General features: G+C 39.4%; 1 protein-coding gene across 2 annotated transcripts in view; it reads left to right on the top strand.

Moving 5' to 3' along the window:
- The window catches only part of meis2b (Meis homeobox 2b), a 68,070-nt gene that overhangs the window by 7,639 nt on the left and 38,204 nt on the right, over positions 1-22,227 (top strand). For both annotated transcript variants that reach the window (XM_057823106.1, XM_057823105.1), the window contains exon 7: positions 2,573-2,687. In XM_057823106.1, the coding sequence (XP_057679089.1) occupies positions 2,573-2,687 (115 nt within the window). The remainder of the gene's footprint in view (positions 1-2,572; positions 2,688-22,227) is intronic.

Here is a 22,227-nt window from a genome sequence, read left to right as displayed (position 1 = left end):
CAAGACACTATTGGTCAGGGGTCCCCAAACGTTTTTCTTTGGGGGCCACATAACTTTTCCCTTCTCTGATGAGGGCCCGGCGTCAGTTTGTAACAGAAGAAAATGTGACAATTGCAGGAGTGCCTAAAAGTACAAATTTATTGTTTTTCAGAAAGCCACAATCAAATAACCCTTTCTGGATTCTTCACGGAACTAAAGTAAATAAAATAAGAATAAGAATAAGAATAAGAATAAGAATAAGAATAAGAATAAGAATAAGAATAAGAATAAGAATAAGAATATAATATAATGTAATATAATATAATATAATATAATATAATATAATATAATATAATATAATATAATATAATATAATATAATATAATATAATATAATATAATATAATATAATATAATATAATATAATAACACTGTTAATTAAATAGATATTAACCAAATAACTCTCTCTGGGTTCTTCACAGAAAAAAGCCAGGAAATAAATATCACTATTGGAAAAAAAAAAAAAAAAGAAAATCAAGATGCTCTCTGGTATTGTTCAGGGGGCCGGACCAATCGGGGAGGCGGGCCGTATACGGCCCGTGAGCCATAGTTTGGGGACGCCTGCTACAGGTAGTTCTCGAGTTAAGAACGAGTTCTGTTCCTACGCTAACAACGTAACCCAAATTTTCGCGTAAGTTGGAACTTACTCTTTCAGTACCCCTAAAAATACCCCTTAAATTTCAAAATAACTATCCAAACCCATGTGTTATAAGCCATTGTGCTGTCCTCACCAGGACGTCTGAGCGAGCTAGCTCCAAAATGATGATGTCAGACGTCCATGTGGTTTGCTGACTTTAGTCAGCTGCTCATGACATTAACACTTGCAGAATGAAACTACAATAAAAATGAACTTAAATTAATTTCATCTTCAATAACGGCATTTTAATTTGTGTTTATAACTAGCTGCTGATACAGCAATAACAATCCACACAAACGATGGGCAAGTATCAGTTAGTGTCTGTACGTCAGCAAACCCAATCAAAAGACAAGACCTGCCCCAAGTATTTGACCACAATTGAAAACGCACAGTTAACAATACAAAACGTGTTATATACAGGTGTTGCCTCTGTGGATGCTTCACAAGCTATAAATGAGGGCACAGGCTTGCAGCTGTAGTATTTCCCCTCTCTCTCTTACTCGGCTTTCTAATCGCCGGTTGTAGTATACGGACTACGTGTCCCATGATCACCCCGTGGTCACGCAGCCAATGGCATGGGATTTCAGGGTATCTAACATAGCACATCTAGGTTGCTATTTGATGATATCTAGTGCAAATTTCGCGGGTATTGTCGGAGCATTAAAAAATTTAACATACGCCGCAAAAGTCACATCTGCTCATTACTGCACAACACCAGCATATGACCGGTGACCGTCACCGTTTCGTGCAATGCGCAAAGTAGTATAAGGAAACTTTTTTTTTTTGTTTTGTTTAATAAAGATTTGTCTGTGAGCCAGATGCAGCCGTCAAAAGAGCCAGAGCTGGCTCGCGAGCCATAGGTTGCCAACCCCTGGCTTAGAATTTTTATTCAGACAACAAAAACAAACCCAGAGGAAAATGACGTTTACATATCCTTTAACTAGTTCACACTAGAGATCATGAGCGGCAGGTGTAAAGTGCCATAAATCCATTAGAAGCACGTATTGCATCTTAACTAGCTTGGTGTGTATCTTACCTGATAACCATGACACTGATAACACTCAGTGTGACATGTACTGTATGTTAACGATAACTCAACCTCTGATTGAGGGAAGCGGAGATATTGATTCAGATGCACCTGGTTGTAGTTACTTCTTTTAGTTTGAGGTGTGCCGCTTAATGGTAACGGTAATGTCTCTGTGTATTGCAGAATTAGGCAAGAGCTAATTTTTATACAGTTTCATGCTTTTTTGAATTGCCTTTTAATATATGGGATGTGAGAAATTTAAACCTCCATTAGATTGGTAAATGTGGAAACACATGGCGTTTCTTTGAGTAACTGCATTAACAGAGGAGTTGTAATTATTTTCTGGACGGCTAAGAAAAGAGAGGCCATCGTTGAAAGGCCTCCTTCACACTGCGCTTTTGTTCCGGTGCTTCTTGTTGTCATCTGTTGAGCTCTTCATCTGATCACCATCAGGCAAACAGCTGACGCAAAGAGGCTGAAGAGGGAGCTCTGCTGTTTGGCTTGGGCTTATAGCCGTCTGCGTCCTGACCGAGACGCCCAATAAATACGGGCTTCTTCCTTAACTCTGCTTTCAGAAACAGCACTAGGTTTGCGTGCTGCAGTGTTAGCCAGTAATCCTTGGAATTACAACAGTTTTGATTTGATATCTACAGAATGGTAACTTCTTTTTTTCTCGTGTGTTGTTTAACTTGTTTGCTGTCTTAAAATGCTAATTGAACTTTGCAGCTGTCTTTGTAAAACTGCATAATGGACCTCTTACTAGACCTACTGGACCTTCCTCATCTATTTTCCTCTCTCTCTCCTCTCCTCTTTACCCGTATTTTCTTATCTCCTGTCCCCCGGTGTGTGGACCTTATCGTGACCTCTCAGAACCCAGCATCCTGGAGAGACTTGGATGACGCCCACTCCACACCCTCGGTAGGAACCCCGGGACCGTCCAGCGGGGGACACGTCTCTCAGAGTGGAGACAACACCAGTGAACTCGGTAAGGGAGCCATATCAAAGCTTTGCATTTTCAGTGACCTCTCTAAGCGTAGGTCCAGCTGTAAGGTGTTTCAGTGGGAATATTCCTTGAGAGTTAATGTACTTTGTATCATACTGACAAAGAGGTTTCCTTTGAAATCATTTGTAATAACCACCAATTTCAGTCTTGAATGTTACATAAAATAGATCAGAGAAGGTGGTGCCAAGAAGTTGCATGGGTGCATCTTGGTGTTTTATAACCTCCTATTCGGCTTGCCTTTTAAAATTTATCATTGCTATAAAAACTAGAAACTGCAATTTCTGGAGAAATTACTATGGGGCTTTGCTGTTTGGGATACAGATCTTAGCCCCGCCCAGGTTTGTCTGGGGACATTTCAGGGACAATATTAGGTCACTTCCTGTTGATTTGGGGACATTTCGGGTACATGTCCAGGTCATATCAGGTAATTTTGGGACATGTGGGGGACATGTCCTGGTCATATCAGGTAATTTGGGGACATTTTGGAAACATGTCCAGGTCATATGAGGACATTTGAGGGACATGTCCTGGTCATATCAGGTAATTTGGGGGACATGTCCTGGTCATATCAGGTCATTTGGGGCATTTGGGGGACATGTCCTGGTAATATCAGGTTATTTGGGGACATTTGGGGAACATGTCCTGGTCATATCAGGCCATTTGGGGACATTTGGGGACATATCCTGGTCATATCAGGTCATATGGGGACATTTGGGGGATATGTCCTGGTCATATCAGGTCATTTGGGGACACTTGAGGGACACGTCCTGGTCATATCAGGTCATTTGGGGGAATTTGGGGGCATGTCCTGGTCATATCAGGTCATTTGGGGACATGTCCAGGTCATATCAGGTCATTTGGGGGACATGTCCTGGTCATATCTGGTTATTTGGGGACATTTGAGGGATATGTCCTGGTCATATCAGGTCATCACTGATATCATGTGACAATGTCAGTTGTCATCATGGCAATCATTGGCATGACAATAATGACATGACAATGTCATGTCATAATTATGACTTCAAATAAAGAGTTAACGAAATGGCCGCAAATGAATCAAAATCGGTATTAGTAAGCGACCATCCTGGCACACATACGCTTTTCAGATACGCGTATTTTGTCTAATTCTCAGGCTGTAAATATTATTTGTGTGTGCACATACTGCTGCAGCCAAAGGGGCTGAATGGTATTTATGATAGTTTTTCTTATAATTTTACTTAATTCAGTTGACTATGATGAAAACTAGATTACAAATGAAATTAGTAAATTAGATAAGTGAATCACTACACAAATAACATACAGTGGTATGAAAAAGTATTTGAGCCTTTTGGAATTTCTCACATTTCTGCATAAAATCACCATCAAATGTCATCTGATCTTTGTCAAAATAACACAGACGAAAAAACAGTGTGTGCTTCCACATAAACTACCAAAACATTTATAGGTTTTCATATTTTAATGAGGATAGGATGCAAACAATGACAGAAGGAAGAAAAATAAGTAGCGAAACCATCACATTTAATGAGGATAGGATGCAAACAATGACAGAAGGAAGAAAAAAAGTAATCAAAACCATCACATTTAATATTTTGTGACTATATATTTGTGCAATAACTTCAACCAGATGCTTCCTGTAGCTGCAGATCAGTCTGCACATCGATCAGGACTTGTTATTTACAGTGGTATGAAAAAGTATCTGAACCTTTTTTAATTTCTCACATTTCTACATGAAATCACCATCAAATGTGATCTGATCGTTTTCAAAATCTCGCAGATGAAAAAACAGTGTCTGCTGTAACTAAAACCACCCAAACATTTAGAGGTTTTCAGATTTTAATGAGGATAGTATGCAAACAATGACCGAAGGGGGAAAAATAAGTAAGTGAACTATCACATTTTTACTACTTTGTGGCCCCCTCCCCACTCCCCCACCCCCTCCCTTTGGCAGCAATAGCTTCAACCAGACGCTTACTGTAGCTGCAGATCAGGCTGGTATATCGATTAGAACTAATCTTGGCCCATTGTTCTCTACAAAACTGCTGTAGTTCAGTCATATTACTGGGATGTCTGGCATGAATCGTTGTCTTTAGGTCATGCCACAATGGGGTTCAAGTCTGGACTTTGACATGGCCGCTCCAGAAAGCGTATTTCGTTCTTCTGAAACCATTCTGAAGTTGATTTACTTCTGTGTTTTTGATTATTGTCTTGTTGCAGCATCCTCTTTTTAGCTTCAACTGTCTGACAGACGGCCTCAGGTTTTCCTGCAAAACATCCTGATAAACTTTTGGATTTATTCTTCCATTAATGACAGCAAGTTGTCCAGGTCCTGAGGGAGCAAACAGCCCCAAATCATGATGCTCCCTCCACCATGCTTCACCATGGGGATGAGGTGCTGGTGTTAGTGAGCGGTTCTATTTTTCGTCCACACCTGACGTTGTGGTTACTCCCTAACAATTCAACTTTAGTTTCAATAGTCCCCCAAATATTTTGCCAAAACTTCTGTGGAGTGTCCAAGTTTTTTTGTGTGTGAAATTAAACAAACAACAATGTTACTTTTAGACAGCAGTGGCGTCCTCCGTGGAGTCCTGCCATGAACACCATTCTTGGCCAATGTTTTACATATGTGTGCGCAGAGATATTTGACTGTGCCAGTGATTTCTGTAAGTGTTTAGCAGACACGCTAGGGTTCTTTTTTACCTCTCTGAGTATTCTGCGCGGAACTCTTGGCATCATTTTTGGTGGACAGCCACTCCTTGGGAGAGAAGCAACAGTGCCAAACTCTCTCCATTTGTAGACAACTTCTTTGACTGTCGATTGATGAACATCCAGACTTTTACAGATGATTTTGTACCGTTTCCCAGCTTTATACCAATTAAAAACCCTTGATCGAAGGTCTTCAGACAGCTCTTTTGACCGAGCCATGATGCGCATCAGACAATGCTTCTCATTAAGACGTTTCTTAACAGGTGTGTGTTTTATAGTGGGCAGGGCAGTTTTAAACCACTTATTAGTGATTGGGCACACACCTGACTTAAAATGGTTGGTAAAAATTGGTTTCAATTGCTCTTTTAGTCTACTTAGGCGGAGGGTTCACTTACTCATTTACCACCTTCTGTCATTGTTTCCATGCTATCCTCATTAAAATATGAAAACCTATAAATGTTTGGGTGGTTTTAGCTAAAGCAGACACTGTATTTCCATCTGTGTGATTTTGACAAAGATCAGATCACATTCGATGGTGATTCTATGCAGAGATGCGAGAAATTCTAAAAGGTTTAGATACTTTTTCATACCACTGTAAATAACAAAATTAAATGAAAAATAACAATTTGGCAGCTCAACGTCAAATATTGTCAAAAGTAGTCCAACTGTTATCAAGTCGCCCAATTCATTTCTTTCTGGGTCATTGAAAATAGCCCAATTGGGCAGGATTCCTTTAAATCTGACAACTGATAGGAGCTTCGGGACTGTCTTTGAGCTAAAACTTGCTTAATTAATGAAGACCCCCTGACAATGGTGTCTTGGGTACAACTCATTTAGAAGTGATATAGAGATCTCTTTACTGTGCAATGTTTTTTCAGTTTGTGTTACCCTAATATCCCAGCAGTTTGTGTGATTTCGGATGTGCTAATTAGAGGTGATAAAAGTTTTATGGCTTGTTTTTGTTTTTCTCCCCTTTTGGCCGGAGTAAAAATACAATGGTCTTTAGAGCAACTTTCCACCCTCTGCCCATCAGGCATCAATGGGCAGTGTATTGACAAGAACAATGGCAGAATGCTTTGCAAGACAAGAGAAACTGAGAGGATTAAGTAGACAATCAGAAATAGATCAAGATCTTTCATTTGCTATTTCACCAAGCACTTCAAAAAAATAATATGAGTTACTCGCATCACCTGAAGAGAAGTGTATTTGTCATCTTAAAGTCAGGCTGGCTTTAGTGGGAATATAGAGTCTTTCCTTTAGGTTTTTTTTTTCAGACAACAGTGGGGGAAACCTCAAGGTCCATGGCCTTTTGACCTGGAAAAGAATACATTGAGTATGGGGGTGCTGAATACCCCCCGTGGGGATGTAAGGACAGAGCATTTTATGTATATGAAACAAAGGAAGATAGGAGAACAGACTGATCAGAGCTGTTGTTGCTGCAGCAGGGCTGGCTGTAAGCTACCTGCTGAGGCTATGATACAGAGGAGCTTAAGTGAGAAACTGCAGTTTAAAAGGCATTCATACATTACAGCGTTTGGATCCATGTTTTAAAAGGATGGCATGTGGAAACAGATGTGCAACCTGTCAATTACATGCCTCGTTAACATTTGTGAAAAGAATTCTTCCTCAACCTGGTTGTTAAAGAAGCATCACATCACCAGGATTAAAACTGCAATATTTTGTTATCATGTTCCAGCGGTAGCAAACAAACAAAACTCAGCTTTTGGAAGCAGGCATTAACCAGCATTTGTGATTTTTTAAGTCATCTTTAGGGATTACATGTCAACAGTGTTGGGAAAGTTCATTTTCTACATGAACTAGTTCAAATTCAAATTCAGTTCATAGTTCATTATTCAGAATTTTGATCTACTGTTCATGGTTCCAAAAAATGAACTTTTGTAGTCCTTTCTTCTCCCTAATAATTGCTCCTAATAATTGCTGCACGCTGTTATTGACATATTAGAATCACAGACAGCAATTATTTTATCCTCTTAAATACTGAAACTTTTTAAGATTCGTCTTCATATTCAATTTCAAATCTGCATCGGTTTTACTGTTCGTAAAAGTCCCTTAAATGTTGGTACTGGGCCAGTGTTCCATCAGATTTTGTACCCCATCTGAAATTCCATTTTTGTGGTTCTGCACATGCATGTAATGTTACAAACGGCTGCGAATGCAGGGATTCCAACGTAAACACCAAATTTATCTATAAATAAAGGAATCATGTACTTACGTTTCGTCACGGACGCACACGAAGGAAAGTTCTTTCGCACCGTGTCTTCCATGTACCGTCAAAGTGCCTGCGACACCATAAAAAAATCTTAAATAGCATTATTATGTGAATTACAATCATATTTTGAGATGATTCGACCACATACAACAAGTTGGCAAAGCGCAGAATACGAGAAATGAGTCTTTTAATCTACTGTTTAGCCCTACCTGTCATTATAACGCTCTCGCATCCCCAGCTGGGGGTACCAGGGTCACAATTTCATCTGATTTGGAATTCAGCCCATTGAGAGGGAATTATTATGAATATGGAAAATGCGACGAAGAGAGTGGCAAAATGTCATTGTTTCAATCTCTCGACTCCAATATTTTTACAGGATATTCTTTTTATCAAAGTATTTTTCCCAATTGCTAAATAAATGGTATGGTCATGACAAATAACAGTCTTGTGCCAATATGAATATGAAAAATTCAAAATATTGAGTACGACAGGGCAAAATTGCTCCACAATGGTCAAACTATCTACTTCTTGCACCTCCCGAACAATATTTTATGCCACAGGAGTTAATTCGGGTTTTGTCATTTCCCTGTCATTAGGAGAGCGTAAACAAACCAGGAGGCGTGACAACTAGCCAACAAGCCAACCCGAACCGAGCGGCGTTTCAAAGTCTTATTCTCGCCTTTCAAAGCAAAAAATCACACAAAACTTTCCGGGATCATATCACACGGCGGCGGGATTGTCAATTGTCTTCACTGATCAGCAACTCGCCCGGCGGCAAGCAAGTTACTGCTCGTTGTTCCTCTGCTGCGGGCAGAAGAGCTCGTTTGCCGGGGAACCAGCAGGAGAATGACTGCCGGACAAACCGGCCTATGTCGGAAGAGCGCACAGCTGCCAGAGCCCAACCCGAGCATAGTGGTCCATTTCCAGGCACACGAAGAGGGCAGAGGGGGCTGGAAGTCTGGGCGATATGGAGAACCGCATGAGCGTAAGCCGAGGATAGCACTGTGGGCACACGAGGAAGACCAAGGGGGGTGTGCGACAAGCCGCCGGTTGTTGGCCGAGTGGCATTCTCGGTGAACAAGGAGCACTATCAGGCACAAAATGCAAGCCACTTCCATATTAAAACGTATGCCATGATCCCAGTATTTGACATAATACAAATCATGATGTTTACTCACTTCCTCGTAAGTCCAAAGGTCCCACAGTTGTCAGACTTGTTTTGGCCAATCTCGGGGTGGGGGTTTTTGAAACCCAAAAAGGCTCACACGCCTCTCCCTGGTGCAGCAACAAAACCCTGCAGCACATTTGGCTGGCTTGAAGCAAAAAATAAACTAATTCATCCGCAAAATCAGCTGAATCCGCAGTCCATCTGCATGCTATAAAGCAATGCTGTATTCTGAGATGCTACCCGGGTGACATCACATCGCATTCCTCCTCAAAACAGGAAGTAATTTTTTTTCATGGCGCGGGATTTAAAAAATTAATAAATAAAACGATCGCTTTCACACACATCCAAGCGGTCCATTTCATTCAGGAGCATTAAAGACCGTGTGAACTATGAAATAAACATGCTTTTTGCTGTCATAGGCACTTATTTACGCCCTATTCATGTTGCAGAAGTATGTTTATGATGCAGCTTGTTTAAATATTATCCAGAGATGCTAAATAAAGTCCAACTTAATGTAAAAAATATTCACCGCCATAATAGCTTCGGGAGCAAAAGCTGCCATATTTGCAAAACAACACAGCCATGACAGCCTTGGGCAGTTTGGGTTGCTGAGTTGTATAGTTTTCTGCTATTTAGGTTTGTTTGTTTTTTTAAATTGTGTTTTCAGCCTATTGTTTGTCTGCAGTTTTGTCAGAAAGGCTCTAATTCTGAACTCATGAATGTGGTATACGGACTACGTGTCCCATGATCACCCTGGGTTCACACAGCCAATAGGATGAGACTTGGGGGATGGGTGAAATCACTGCTCTGTTATATGATATCTAGTGAGATGAGCGTAAAAGTTAGCATATAAAAAGAGTTGACATCACATTTACAGCAGTGGTCGCGTATGTTCTCTGTTGCACAGCACCCATTACTTGACAATGAACGAGGTTATGAACGCCGCTCAGAACCGCTAGAATGTGCGTTCAGAGTAATGTTCATGAGACAAAAATATGATGCGTTCAGTTCACGTTCACCCAAAATATGAACGTGTTCATGAACGATCATTCATTGAACGCGTTAATGCACAACATTGCATATCAAGTTACTCAATGTACCTTTCTGTTCGACTTTTGTTTACCGTTTAACAACTTTTTACCTAACCGGCTCGTTGACCTAAATATGCTAAATATTACATTTTGGCCTAAAGAAACATCCTGATAAGTTGTGTTGTGACAGCTTTTGCCAAATGCAGGTACAACATACTGGTATATTCAAGAATAATGAACAAATATATATATAAAATAAAATAAAAAATAGCAAAATTACAAGAAATCAATGAAAAGAAATTTATTTAGACTGAGTCAAATTCCAGGGGAAGCCTTCTCTATTTTTGGGAAATTTGGAGTCTCGAACAAAAATGAATTAATAGCATCAATGTATTTTTCTTTCTTCTTACTTTTTATCTATTAAGCAATCCAAGCCTGTGTTTCCCTTAAAGTAAAATATATACACCTTTCCAAAGACAATTTTATTTTATTTATTTAATCTGGACCAAAACTTGCATCCTCAGTTCTTTTTTCTTTTTTTAAAAAAAAATATTTATTTATTTATTAAAAAAAAAAAAATTAAAAATTTTTTTTTTTTTTTTTTTTTTAGCATCCTCAATTCTAATCAATACATTTTCTTGACTATACCAAATTCCAAAATTATTAATGTAATATACAGTGCAATACAGTGGTACTTCTACATACAAATTTAATTTGTTCCCGGACCTGGTTTGTAAGTCGAAATGGTTGTATGGCAAGTGGGATTTTTCCATAGGAATACGTTATAATTCAATTAATTCGTTCCACAGCCCAAAAACCTATGCTAAATCCTTCATAAATACTACAGGTAAAATTACAAATAGCAATTACACATAGCAAAACAAATACATTATAAATACAAATAATAATAATAAATTGGGGGAAAAAAGCACCTGGGGGCACCTGGTTGTTGTATTTACTTAGATCATCCGCAGGACTATAGTTACGGTTATGATGTTCCAGGGGCAGGTAGCGTTTTGAAATTGCACTTTTTTTTTTTTTTTTTCCCAAAAGACCCACGTTTGAACGAAGGAGAGCCAGTGTCGCATGAGAATCCCTGTCGTATTTGGTGTATGAACGGTGTCGGCGGTTCAAAGTGTTTTGGCTGGGCGGAGCAGCAAAGAAACGCCTTTGAAAAACTAGAACAAGCAATATTTGGAGAAATTGCGATGGTAGCTTTGCTTTCGCGAGTAAAACCCATTGGGGTCATGTCCTGCTGATTTCAGGTCACTGCCTGTTGATTTGGGGATATTTGAGGGTCACTTCCTGTTGTTATCAGGTCATTTCCTGTTGATTTGGGGACATTTCAGGGTCACTTCCTGTTGATATCATGTTATTTCCTGTTGATATTTTGACATACATTTCCATCAATGGCATCGACTTGGGCGCCGGTTGAATGTCAATGGGCTGTAATGGTAAGTTTTTGGTAAAAAATCGCAACCACCCATGTTTTTCTGCCAACAAAAATGTATGGGAAATTTTGGCCATGAGAAATAAATTGAATGAAGTACATGGCAATAGCATCCTATTAGAAACAAATGGGAAATTTTTGGGTGAATTTTGGGGGAACAGTGGGTTTTGGGCGAATTACCTTTCTGAATTTTTTTTTTATGTATGATTTATGTAAATTTGATAAAAAATTTAGGACTACATAAATTTTGAAAAAAAAAAACGTTTTTCATTAAAAAAAACCTGTGTTTTGTCATAATCTGTAAATTTTTGGGTTCATTCGAAAGATTATCTGCGTCACACGAGAATTCCAGTCATTTTGGTATTGGAACGGTCTCGATGGGCCAAACGGTTTGGGTTGTGCGGTGCACCAAATAAACAGCACTAAAAAAAAAAAAAAAAAAAAAAAAAAAAAAAAAAGGAATAACAAAGATGGTTGTTTTTGCATCTCATGTAGCTACCATCAAAAATAGGAATACTATCCTGTAGATGCTAGATTTTGCATTAAATGCAAAGCTACCATATTAGTACATACTATATGGACTATTAGTAAATAAGTGCAACTATTTCTTGTCATGTCATCACTTCACTGAGAGTGGTAACTATACCACGTTATGACAACCCCAACCAACCATGTGTGAAGTCATTTGAGACTGCTGTGGTAATTGCAATTGGCTTAATACCCTGGCTTAAAACCACAGGAAAATGATCCTATACACTAGTGGCTGGTGGTTAGGCTTCTGGCTGCTCGCTTCTCTGTGGCATCCTAGTCTTCAGTTGTTTCCTTGTAAGCTGTGTGATATGCAAAGGGCTCTCTTTGATACCACAACCCCCAGGGTTACTGCCGTCGACCACAGCTAAAGGGGTTGAGCTATCCAAGGAATGTTTGCTGGAGATCTGGGGGAGGACAAGGAGAAGCTTCAAATGTCCATCACAAAGAGAGAAATAAAACAAAAGATGGCAGAGGCACAGGTCAAAAAGATTCTCCGAAACGGTATTGAAAAATGCATTGTGAGAAACAGGATATGGGGATTTTTTTTCCTGGCGACTCAAAGAAAGAAAAAAAGGAAGATGGAATGTTCCATGGTAGGGGTGCTAACATACCAGTGACCTCACAGCTTCAGTGTTACAATTAAATAATGCCCTGGTTGCATCTGTCATAGTGTAGATGTTCCTAAAAGGAGGGAAATGAAGGAGGTGAAAATGAAGGAAAGGGAGGGGGAAGGGGTGGTCACATTTTCATTCTTTTAATGCACACAAACACATGTGCTAAATGCGTTTTTAGAAGTTGGTAAACATTGTTACTTGTTTTGTGTTGACACCAGTGGCGTTCCTAGCCTACATGGTGCCCTGGGCGACAAGACACTTTACCTGCCAAAAATATATATGCAACCCCTGGCAAAAAGTATGGAGTCACCAGTCTCGGACGAGCACTCACTCAGACATTTTATCACGTAGAACAAACTCAGATAAAAAGCTTGAAAACATTAGAATTAGAATTAGTTCAAAAGTGCAGCTCTTAAGCATTCAGAAACAGTAAAAGAAATGACTAAAAAAACATTGGGGTGGTCAGTAAATGTTAATTTTATAGAGCAAGTGTAGGGAAATATACTGGACTGTCTCAGAAAATTAGAATACACAATATTCTAATTTTTTGAGACAGTCCTGTGTATATATACAGGACTGTCTCAGGAAATTAGAATACACAATATTCTAATTTCCTGACTGTCTCAGACAGTCCTGTATATATACACAGGACTGTCTCAAAAAATTAGAATATTGTGTATTCTAATTTTCTGAGACAGTCCAGTATATAGAATCACTCCATTCTGAGGAGAGAAAAAAAAAAAGAAAAAAACCAAACGAACACAAAAACACATTTAACACAACTATTCCTCCACCTAGCATTGTGAGGAATGTTCATGATCTACATATGTGAAGCGCCTTTATGTGCCTGAACCGCCATTGGTTGACACGGACCTGATGTAGCCAACAGTCAAAGTCAATCAATTTCCAGTTCCCAAAATAAGGACACTAATGTAACAAATCGGGTTGCACTCAGTCACGTGAAAAAATTACAACACCCCATGAAATATTCAGTTCTTTATTAAGAAATGTTCACATATCAATGTCTGAACTTGTTTTTCTGTATCTCTGGAGAAGAAAGTGATTTAATTGCAGGTAAACAACAAAAATTAACATTGTTTTCTCATTAAACAAAATTTATCAACAAAAAATGCATATTCTAACTGAGAAAAACAGGACACCCTACCACCTAATAGCTAGTGTTACCCCTTTACCTTCAGTGAGACACTTTTTGTAGCCATCTCCCAGTCCTTGACATCGGTCCGAAGAACGTTTGCCCCATTCCTCACCTCAGAATACCTTTAACAGTGACTGACTGTTGAAGTGAGTGAAAACACCTTGGTGAGATCAAAGAAGCTGTCTGAGGCCTTCAGAAAGACGATTGTCAACACTTCTGAGTCTGGTAATGGATTTCAAAAGATCTCAAAAGAATATAAAATCAGCCATTCCACAGTCCGGAAAATAGTCTACAAGTGGAGAACATTCAAAACAACTACCAACATGCCCATGTCTGGCCGTCCAAGCAAGTTCACCCCGAGAGCAGACTGCAAGATGCTAAAACAACAAAACATCTCTAAAAACTCTTAAATGTCATCACGGAACCTACTGCAGGCTCTTTCTACTGTTGATGTGAAAGTGCATGCCTCTACAATCAGAAGGGGACTTCACAAGTTTAACCTTCATGTGAAGGTGTGCCTTCGCTCTCCAAGAACAACATGAAGGCCATACTGAAGTTTGCCAGAGTGAATGTAGACAAAGACCAGGACTTCTGGAATAGTGTTCTTTGGACAGATGAATCTAAAACTGAATTATTTGGACACCAGAACAGAGGACATGTTTGGCATAAACCCAATACAGCATTGCAGGAAAATAACCTCATACCGACTGTGAAGCATGCAGGTGGAAGTGTCATGGTTTGGGGATGCTTTGCTACAGCAGGACCTGGCCAGCGCACCATCAAAGAATCCACCATGAATTCTATTGTCTGTCAGAGGGTGCTTGAGGAACATGTGAGATCATCCGTGAAAAAATTAAAGCTGAAGCGAAACTGGACCCTGCAACATGACAATGGCCCAAAACATACCAGTAAATGCACCAAGGACTGGCTAAAAAAGAAGAAATGAGTCCTGGAATGACCGAGTCAAAGCCCAGATCTTAATCCCATTGAGATGCTGTGGGGTGACTTGAAACGGACTGTACATGCAAGAAACCTCTCAAACATCTCACAGCTGAAAGTATTCTGCGTTGAGGAGTGGGGCAAACTTTTTTCAGACCGATGTCAAGGACTGGTAAATGGCTACAAAAAGCGTCTCACTGAAGTTATTTCAGCCAGAGGGGGTAACACTAGCTATTAGGTGTTAGGGTGTCCTCACTTTTTCCTCAGAATATGCATTTTTGTTGATATAAAGTATTTGGTTTAATTAGTAAAACAATATTAGTCTTTGTTGTTTACCTGCTATTAAATCACTTTCTTTTCCAGAGCTGAAGAAAAACAAGATCAGACATTGAAATGTGAACATTTTGTGATAAAGAACTGAATATTTTATGGGGTGTCCTAATTTTTCCACATGACTGTATACGCTTCAGGTTCCAAAGTTGATGTGTTGAGTGTTGTGTTTTTTTCCGGCTGTTCCTAAACACACCGCATTTCTGACTGGAGTAAGAAGGAGGGGTGGACGAATTAGCGAGGTGATTTTGTTTTGTTGGTATTGGCTACGGCCTACGGTAGCCGTGTTCCATGCTTTCGTTGCAAATACAGTAGTACTTCTACTTACGAAATGAATTGGTTCTGGAAATAGTTTCGTAACTTGAAAATTCTGTAAAAAGAGACACATTTTTCATGGAAATGCCCTAATCTGTTTCAAGCCACCAAAGTTCAGACAGAAAACTTGTATAATGCACAAAAATGCATCAAAATATGTAACTAATACATGTTACAATTAGATTATTGCACAATAAACATTAAATCAGAGTTGTGCATAATGTTAATAAACAAGAATACAATAAAGAATAGAAGTTAATACTCTCGTGTAAAGCTGTCGGAACATGAGGCGCGAATGAAGAGGAAGCTGGGATACACACATACTAGTACATACAGTAGATGATCTCTTAGCCTATTCGATGCCAGAAATGCTAGGTAATATGGCAGAGCAGCTATAAGTACATATGTTACATTCAGTAATCTCTGGGAGCAGCAATACTGTATTTTTGCCTTTTGTATCCTGAAATTTCTTTCGTAACAAGAGGCAATATTTTCAGTTTGAGGCATGTCTTAACCTGAAAATTCTGTATGTCGAGACATTTGTAAGTAGAGGTACCACTGTAAACCATTGAAAACCCTAAAGTCTGAGTTATGCTTCTGCGTTGCGGTGATGGCGTAGCGACTACAGCGTCAATGAGCGTTCGATAGTTCTGTGGCGCGGGAACGCGTTGCTCTGAAATTCACCACTAAGCCACCAGAGGGGTGTGGCATTGTGTTTGTACGGTTTTGGGGGACTCATGTCGACTTCCTCTAGTTTTCTTCCGGTTACACAACAATGGCAACGGAGATGGAATGCTTGAATGTGGATCTTCAACTCATCAACATTGAACAGCAAATGTTGATCATACAAATGTTGAGGCCCAGGCGACGCAGAAGACAGCTGCGGAGGTGGTCGTTAGCGTAGGAATGCTTGTAAATGGAGGTGATTTCGCGCTGAACCGGAAACAACAGTCCGAGCAGGCCAATCACACCCCATTTGCGTCACAACACCACACGTTGACACGACGTGTAGTTAGAATTTTGTTTAGCTGTACGTCAGGCTATGGTGGAGGGCTATAAATCGGGTCTGCCTAGGTCTGCCGTAGAAGCATAACTCGGCCTGAACTAACTCAGTAATAATGGTAAGTGCAGCGTTTTTTTTTAAATGCGAAATATTTTGACGTAAATTTCGACTTTAACAGTGAAATTCAACTTACGAGGAAATTCAGGTTACGTAGGAACGGAATACATCCGTAAATTGAGAACTCCCTATATAGGTGAAAATTTCTGCCATTCTAATTCCAGTTTTCAAGACTTGGCTTTAAATGCAATCATCTTGTCCAGATCCCAGCACAAAGGTATTCCCCAAGACTTGGAAGCAATCCAGACTGCTTCATTTGGAACGGTGTATCATGCCTAATAAGGGAAAGAGTTGTGTGGTGTCACTGATGATGGATCAGGGACCTGCTGAGCTCATTAGATAGGCGTGCTGGCTTTGCATCACTGATGCAAATGGGGTACAGCAATCAGTTCTGCTAAGTGCTCCCTACTTTGTCTTTTTCACACTCTATCCAATGACTGCTTGTCATACCATAACAGTGTTTAAAAGAGCAGGAAAACAGAAGGGAAATAAAAACAAAACAAAAATGGGTTGAATATTTGACAAAGCAAAGGAAAATTAGTAGTCACGAATAATATATGTTAGTTTAAACAATATTAAGAAGCCTTGAAATATTTGCTTTGGTATTTACTTTTTGCTTCACATTATTTCATCATTGTTATCATTCATTCATTCATTTATTCATCTCTACCGCTTGAAGGGAGGGTGCAAAAAGGCAAGAGTCTTCTTCATATCTTAGGGTGATGCTTTTTGTGTGTTTTGCTTCTCTGCCCCGGGGCAATACTCCCGCCATCCCTGCAGTAATGCCCATCCCTCCACCTCCACCCTGGAGTGTCACGCGTGCAGACACTGGCAGGCAGTGGGAAGCAGAGCCTGATGGGTGGGGGCGGAGATAGAGTCATGGGAGGCGGGGGGTGAGAGCAGGGCCATGGCAGAATTGCACGGGTGTACGACTTTGAGACTGGACCGTCACACACTGCTTAGATTGGCTGAGTTGCCGCGGAGCAGTCAGAAGCGATTAGTGTAGCAGAAGATCTGCCCTGCGGCTTTCCCCTCTCTACAGCACAAGAAAGCGGGATGAGGCGAACAGAGAAGAGGCGGTAGACCAGGGTGAAGTGGGGGGGTGGGGGGTGACATGCCATACGTAGAGATAATTAGTCTGAGCCAGGGCTCTTTCTTTCTTTTTCCTTCTTTACTGTTTTTTCACCCACATTTCCTTATTCACTTAAGATGATGAAAGTATACTATAACTATAGGACATTTAAGAACTACAATTGACACAGAATATAATATTTAGTATAATACAGTGTATTTATATTTATCTGTGCATTCATTTAGTAGACGTGAGTATTGTAATGGTATATTTACAGGTCTTGACCAAAAAAAACAGTCAGAAAGATGCAGCTAATACAGAATGCTGCTGCCAGAAAAGAAACGAATCAGTGTTGTTTTCATCAACAATGACGAACAGGAAAATATTTCGTCAACAAAACCTTTTTTTATGACGATGCAGAGATGAAAACTGGCTAAAAACTTGTTTTGGGAGACTAAAACATAAGTCAAATGCCAGTTTTCCTCTGACGAGACGAAAACGCGCAATAGTTTCTGTCATATGTTCACATTGTGCGACATTTTATGTGTAGTTAGCCTGCATCAGAGCAGTGTCTGGTTGTGTCACTCATGTGATGTGCTGCGCCCCCAAATCACAGTCTCAAGGCTTGCACAGTAAGATTGTTTTCTTGTCTTAGTCAGAGAAAATATGCAATGTTGCTTTAGCCTTTAATGGTCTGTGCTGAGTGATCACCACACACTAAAAGTAACTCTTAGCATTAGCATAGCACTCGCGTTCGGTAATGCTAATGGCTAGTGTCCTCTTAAACTCTTGGACAACTTTTTTTTTTTTTATACAGTTCATGGCGTCTAGGTTTGTATAATGAATTGAAAACACTGTTTTTCTGCTGAGTGTGTATTACCAAGTTGTCCTTGTAGACGCTACAATATGTGCTCATCTGTCAATGTTCATTCAATATAATTGGAAACCTTTTATTTATTCATTTTTGGAGTAATTTCTTTTTTAAATTTTACAGGCGAAAACATTTGTAGTAAACGTCAACTAAACCTGGACAAAACTAGTCTTGAGTTTTCATTAACAAAAACTAGAGGAAGACAAACACATTTTGAGATGACTAAAATATGACAAAGATGAAGAAGTATTATTGTCCAAAAGACAAAAATTAAAACGGCTGACAAACACAACACTGACACAAATGCAATGATGCATTAATTTTTAGTAGACTATTGTAATGGTATGTTTACAGGTCATCACAAAAAATCGGTCAGGAAGCTGCAGCTAATGCAGAATGCTGCTGTCAGAGTCCTTACAAAAATAAGAAACCTGGACTACATTACACCGGTTATGAAATCGTTACATTGAGTCCAAGGATAGACAATCAAATACTGGTCTACAAAACACTTACTACGTTTGTTCCCCCCCAAAAAAATCCTCCATTTGTTTTACCCCTTCGAAGCATTTAGACCCCTAAGGTCGTCTGGAACCAATCTGCTGTGTGTTCCAAGAACAAGAACCAGGCAGGGTGAGGAAGCATTCAGTTACTATGCTCCTCACCTCCGGAATAAGTTACCTGAAATTCTGAAGTGAAATTAAACCATTTGAATCAGGGTTGAAAACACTATTGTTTACTGCAGCGTACTCATAACTGCCCATATAGTTCAAATTTGAAGTTACAGTAATCCCTTGTTTTCCCGGTTAATGTCCGCCCCCTCACGAAAATTGACAATCCGTGAAGTAGCGGCAAAGCTAATTTACAAATTTTTTTTGGGTGTGTTCAATGTATTTATTCAGATTTACTAGGATTGGAAAGAGATACATATAAACAAACAAACAAACAAACAAACAAACAAAACTTATGTGTATACGTATACATTGGTACCTCGACATAAGATCGCTTCGACACACGATCTTTTCGACATCCGACGTAAAACTTGACACGCCATTTGTTTCTACATCCGACGACATGCTCTGAATATGATGTTCTATGACAGCACTGCAGTTTCTTTGTTTTCCCGTAAGACGGATGCACGGCATTTTTTCTTGTGAGAGAAATCAACATGGGTTCTAACAATATTAGTGCAAGTGCTGAAAAAAAAGGAAAAAGGTGATGATTACCATTAACATGAAGATGGATATGATGGAAAAATATGAGTGTGAGGTGCGCATCCGTGATATGGCTCAAAAATATAGCCGTGGACTGTCTATCTATTAAGGTGGCAATTATTATTGTGGTAACATCGCCAAAGAAATCGCCAGTTTCGTCAGGTTTCTCATCATTTATTCCATCAACTTGTGCAACACAACACGCCTAGTGTCCCCCGCAGCAAGTAAACAAAATGAAAGTAAAAAAGCTCACTCCATCAAGTCAGCCACGCGATGTGTTCAGGTACACCACGGAAACCAAATATAAAATCTTTTTTGAGCCTCTTAACCCTATAATGCCTGACCCCAGATATAATACATTCAGATTTTTTACATTTGAAAGCTTTATGTGGTCCTGAAACATACAGTATTAATGATTAAAAAAAAAATACAAAAAATAATAAGCACATATTTTTAATTTGTATCAAAAATGTTACATTAAGCATTACAGTGATCCCTCATTTTTTCGCGATTAATGGGGATAACATTAATTTTATTTTATTTTTGTTTTGGGGGGGTGTTCAATGTATTTATTCAGATTTAACAGCATTGGAAAGTGATACATATAAAACATGTTTTTTCCCTTTTATCCCAAAGTAATTAAAAAAACAAACAAACAAACAAAACCCTTACATGTATGTGTATATTTTAATAAAAGTTTTATAACTACGTCAAATGTACTAATTATTGTATGCATGAGCTATATAGAAAACAAAACTATGATTTGTACATCTATATATGCATACAGGGGTTGGACAAAATAATGGAAACACCTTAAAAAAATCAACAAAAACTAATTTAATATGGTGTAGGTCTGCCTTCTGTGGCAATTACAGCCTCAATTATCCGAAGTATTGAGTCATACAACTTATGAATTGTTTCCAAAGGAATTTTAGGCCATTCATCAATTAGAATACCCTCTAACTCTTTTACAGATGATGGCGGTGGAAATCGACGTCTTAATTGAATCTCTAAAACTGACCATAAATGCTCAATAATGTTGAGGTCTGGGGATTGTGCTGGCCATACGAGATGCTCAACTTCATTAGAATGTTCCTCGTGCCGTTCTTTAACAATAATGTTCAATGGTCATGATGCCAAAATGTTTGGTGTTTCCATTATTTTGTCCAACTCCTGTATATGTCTTGCAATTTGTTTTTTACTGTATTGATGATTTTATGTGTCATTTTGTTTGTGTTTTTGAATATGTATGTAATGTAAAACACTTCGAATGACCTGGTGTTGAATCATGCTATACAAATAAAATTGCCTCGCATTGCCATATTTCAAAATGAAGGCAATTCACAGGACAATAAGTATTTTTTCCCCCAATATAAAAAAGTATTGGTGCAATATGGCTTCAATTAAAAAACTCAAGACTACAGAAGTAACTCAACAACGAAACAATTCTTGATTTGAAAAAAAAAAAAATATGCAGAAGACAGTGTCGAATGAAGGACAGAAGCCGTGTCATCCCTGCAACTGTCCATGAGTCAGACCTGGATACCATCCGTCAAAACTCCCACAACCCCCTACATCCCCCTCCCATCCATGGAACACATCCTTTTGAATGTCAATATTCATTAGCTGAAATATTTATTCATGAATATGGCTCATATAGATGCGCTTGATTGATGCATCCCTAAAAACAAAAAGACATGCTTGGGCAAATCTTAAGAAAAGTAGGGTTTCTGTCCCGCCTCAGGGGAGGAGTCTCTCAGATGCATTATTCACATGCCCTCCAGGCAGGCTTTCAAGGCTACTCTGCCCCGAGGGCAAGAAAAAATAACCACCACTGTTAAAAGTAAATCATCTCGGCTGATGCACAATTAATGGCAGAGAGGGAACAGAGTGCCCCTTGCGCTGCAAGATGGAGCGCGTTGGCAAACAGGGGCGGAAATTTCTGCTTAAAGGAAGCCTCCTCCCTTGATCCGTGCCAGCTTTCTTCTGAAATCAAACAGGGATGCCGCTAATGGCGGGATTCTGAGCCGCAGACGTACGTGATGCTCGGGGTGAGGGTCGGGGGATGGGATTTGTTGTTCACTGAACACATGGGAACACAGGGGTGCCGAATTTACCGTCCCGTTCTGCCAACTCATCCACCTTCGTTTTGCCTCAGTGACCAAAAGTCCAACTTTGAACAATACACGGTGTGATGTTATTGGGTCTGTATCATACAAAGGTCAGACTAAGTTTTTGTTATTGTGTTTTACCCCCTTTCTTCTAAGGAAATCATTAGTCTCGTTTCAAATAGAGGTCGCGTATAAATAACGTTACATGTAGCACAGCGCCTGAATGAGCGTTCATTATTTCACGTTGGGCACACAACTCCTGCAGTCATTACTTCATGTCAAGCCAGTGACTCAGATTGTATTAATAGCTCTTGGTCTTATTGAGCTCCCACACTACAAACTCCTCTTCATTATCCAATGTCCAGGGGAGTCAAACAGAGGTGAGAGGAAGAATCTTGTGCTTTGCCATTACACACAAGAATACATCCCCAGCCTGTATTATGTTTGTTGTCAAACATGAATGAATTTGTGTCGTGTGACTATCGATTATTTAAGTAATCGGTTAATCTATCGAATAATTCGCTGAGTAATCGGATAACAAACATTTAATGTTTTGAAACAAGTGTTTATGCTTGCAATAATATTTGTTTTGACCTGCACAACCATTGGCGCCAAGATGGCAATACAAAATAAAATACCTGAGTGTATCTTCAAACTCTACAGAATTGCG

This window comes from Corythoichthys intestinalis, chromosome 19, assembly GCF_030265065.1.
Source record: "Corythoichthys intestinalis isolate RoL2023-P3 chromosome 19, ASM3026506v1, whole genome shotgun sequence".
NCBI lineage: Eukaryota > Metazoa > Chordata > Actinopteri > Syngnathiformes > Syngnathidae > Corythoichthys > Corythoichthys intestinalis.
This window is presented reverse-complemented; position numbering and strand designations above follow the sequence as displayed.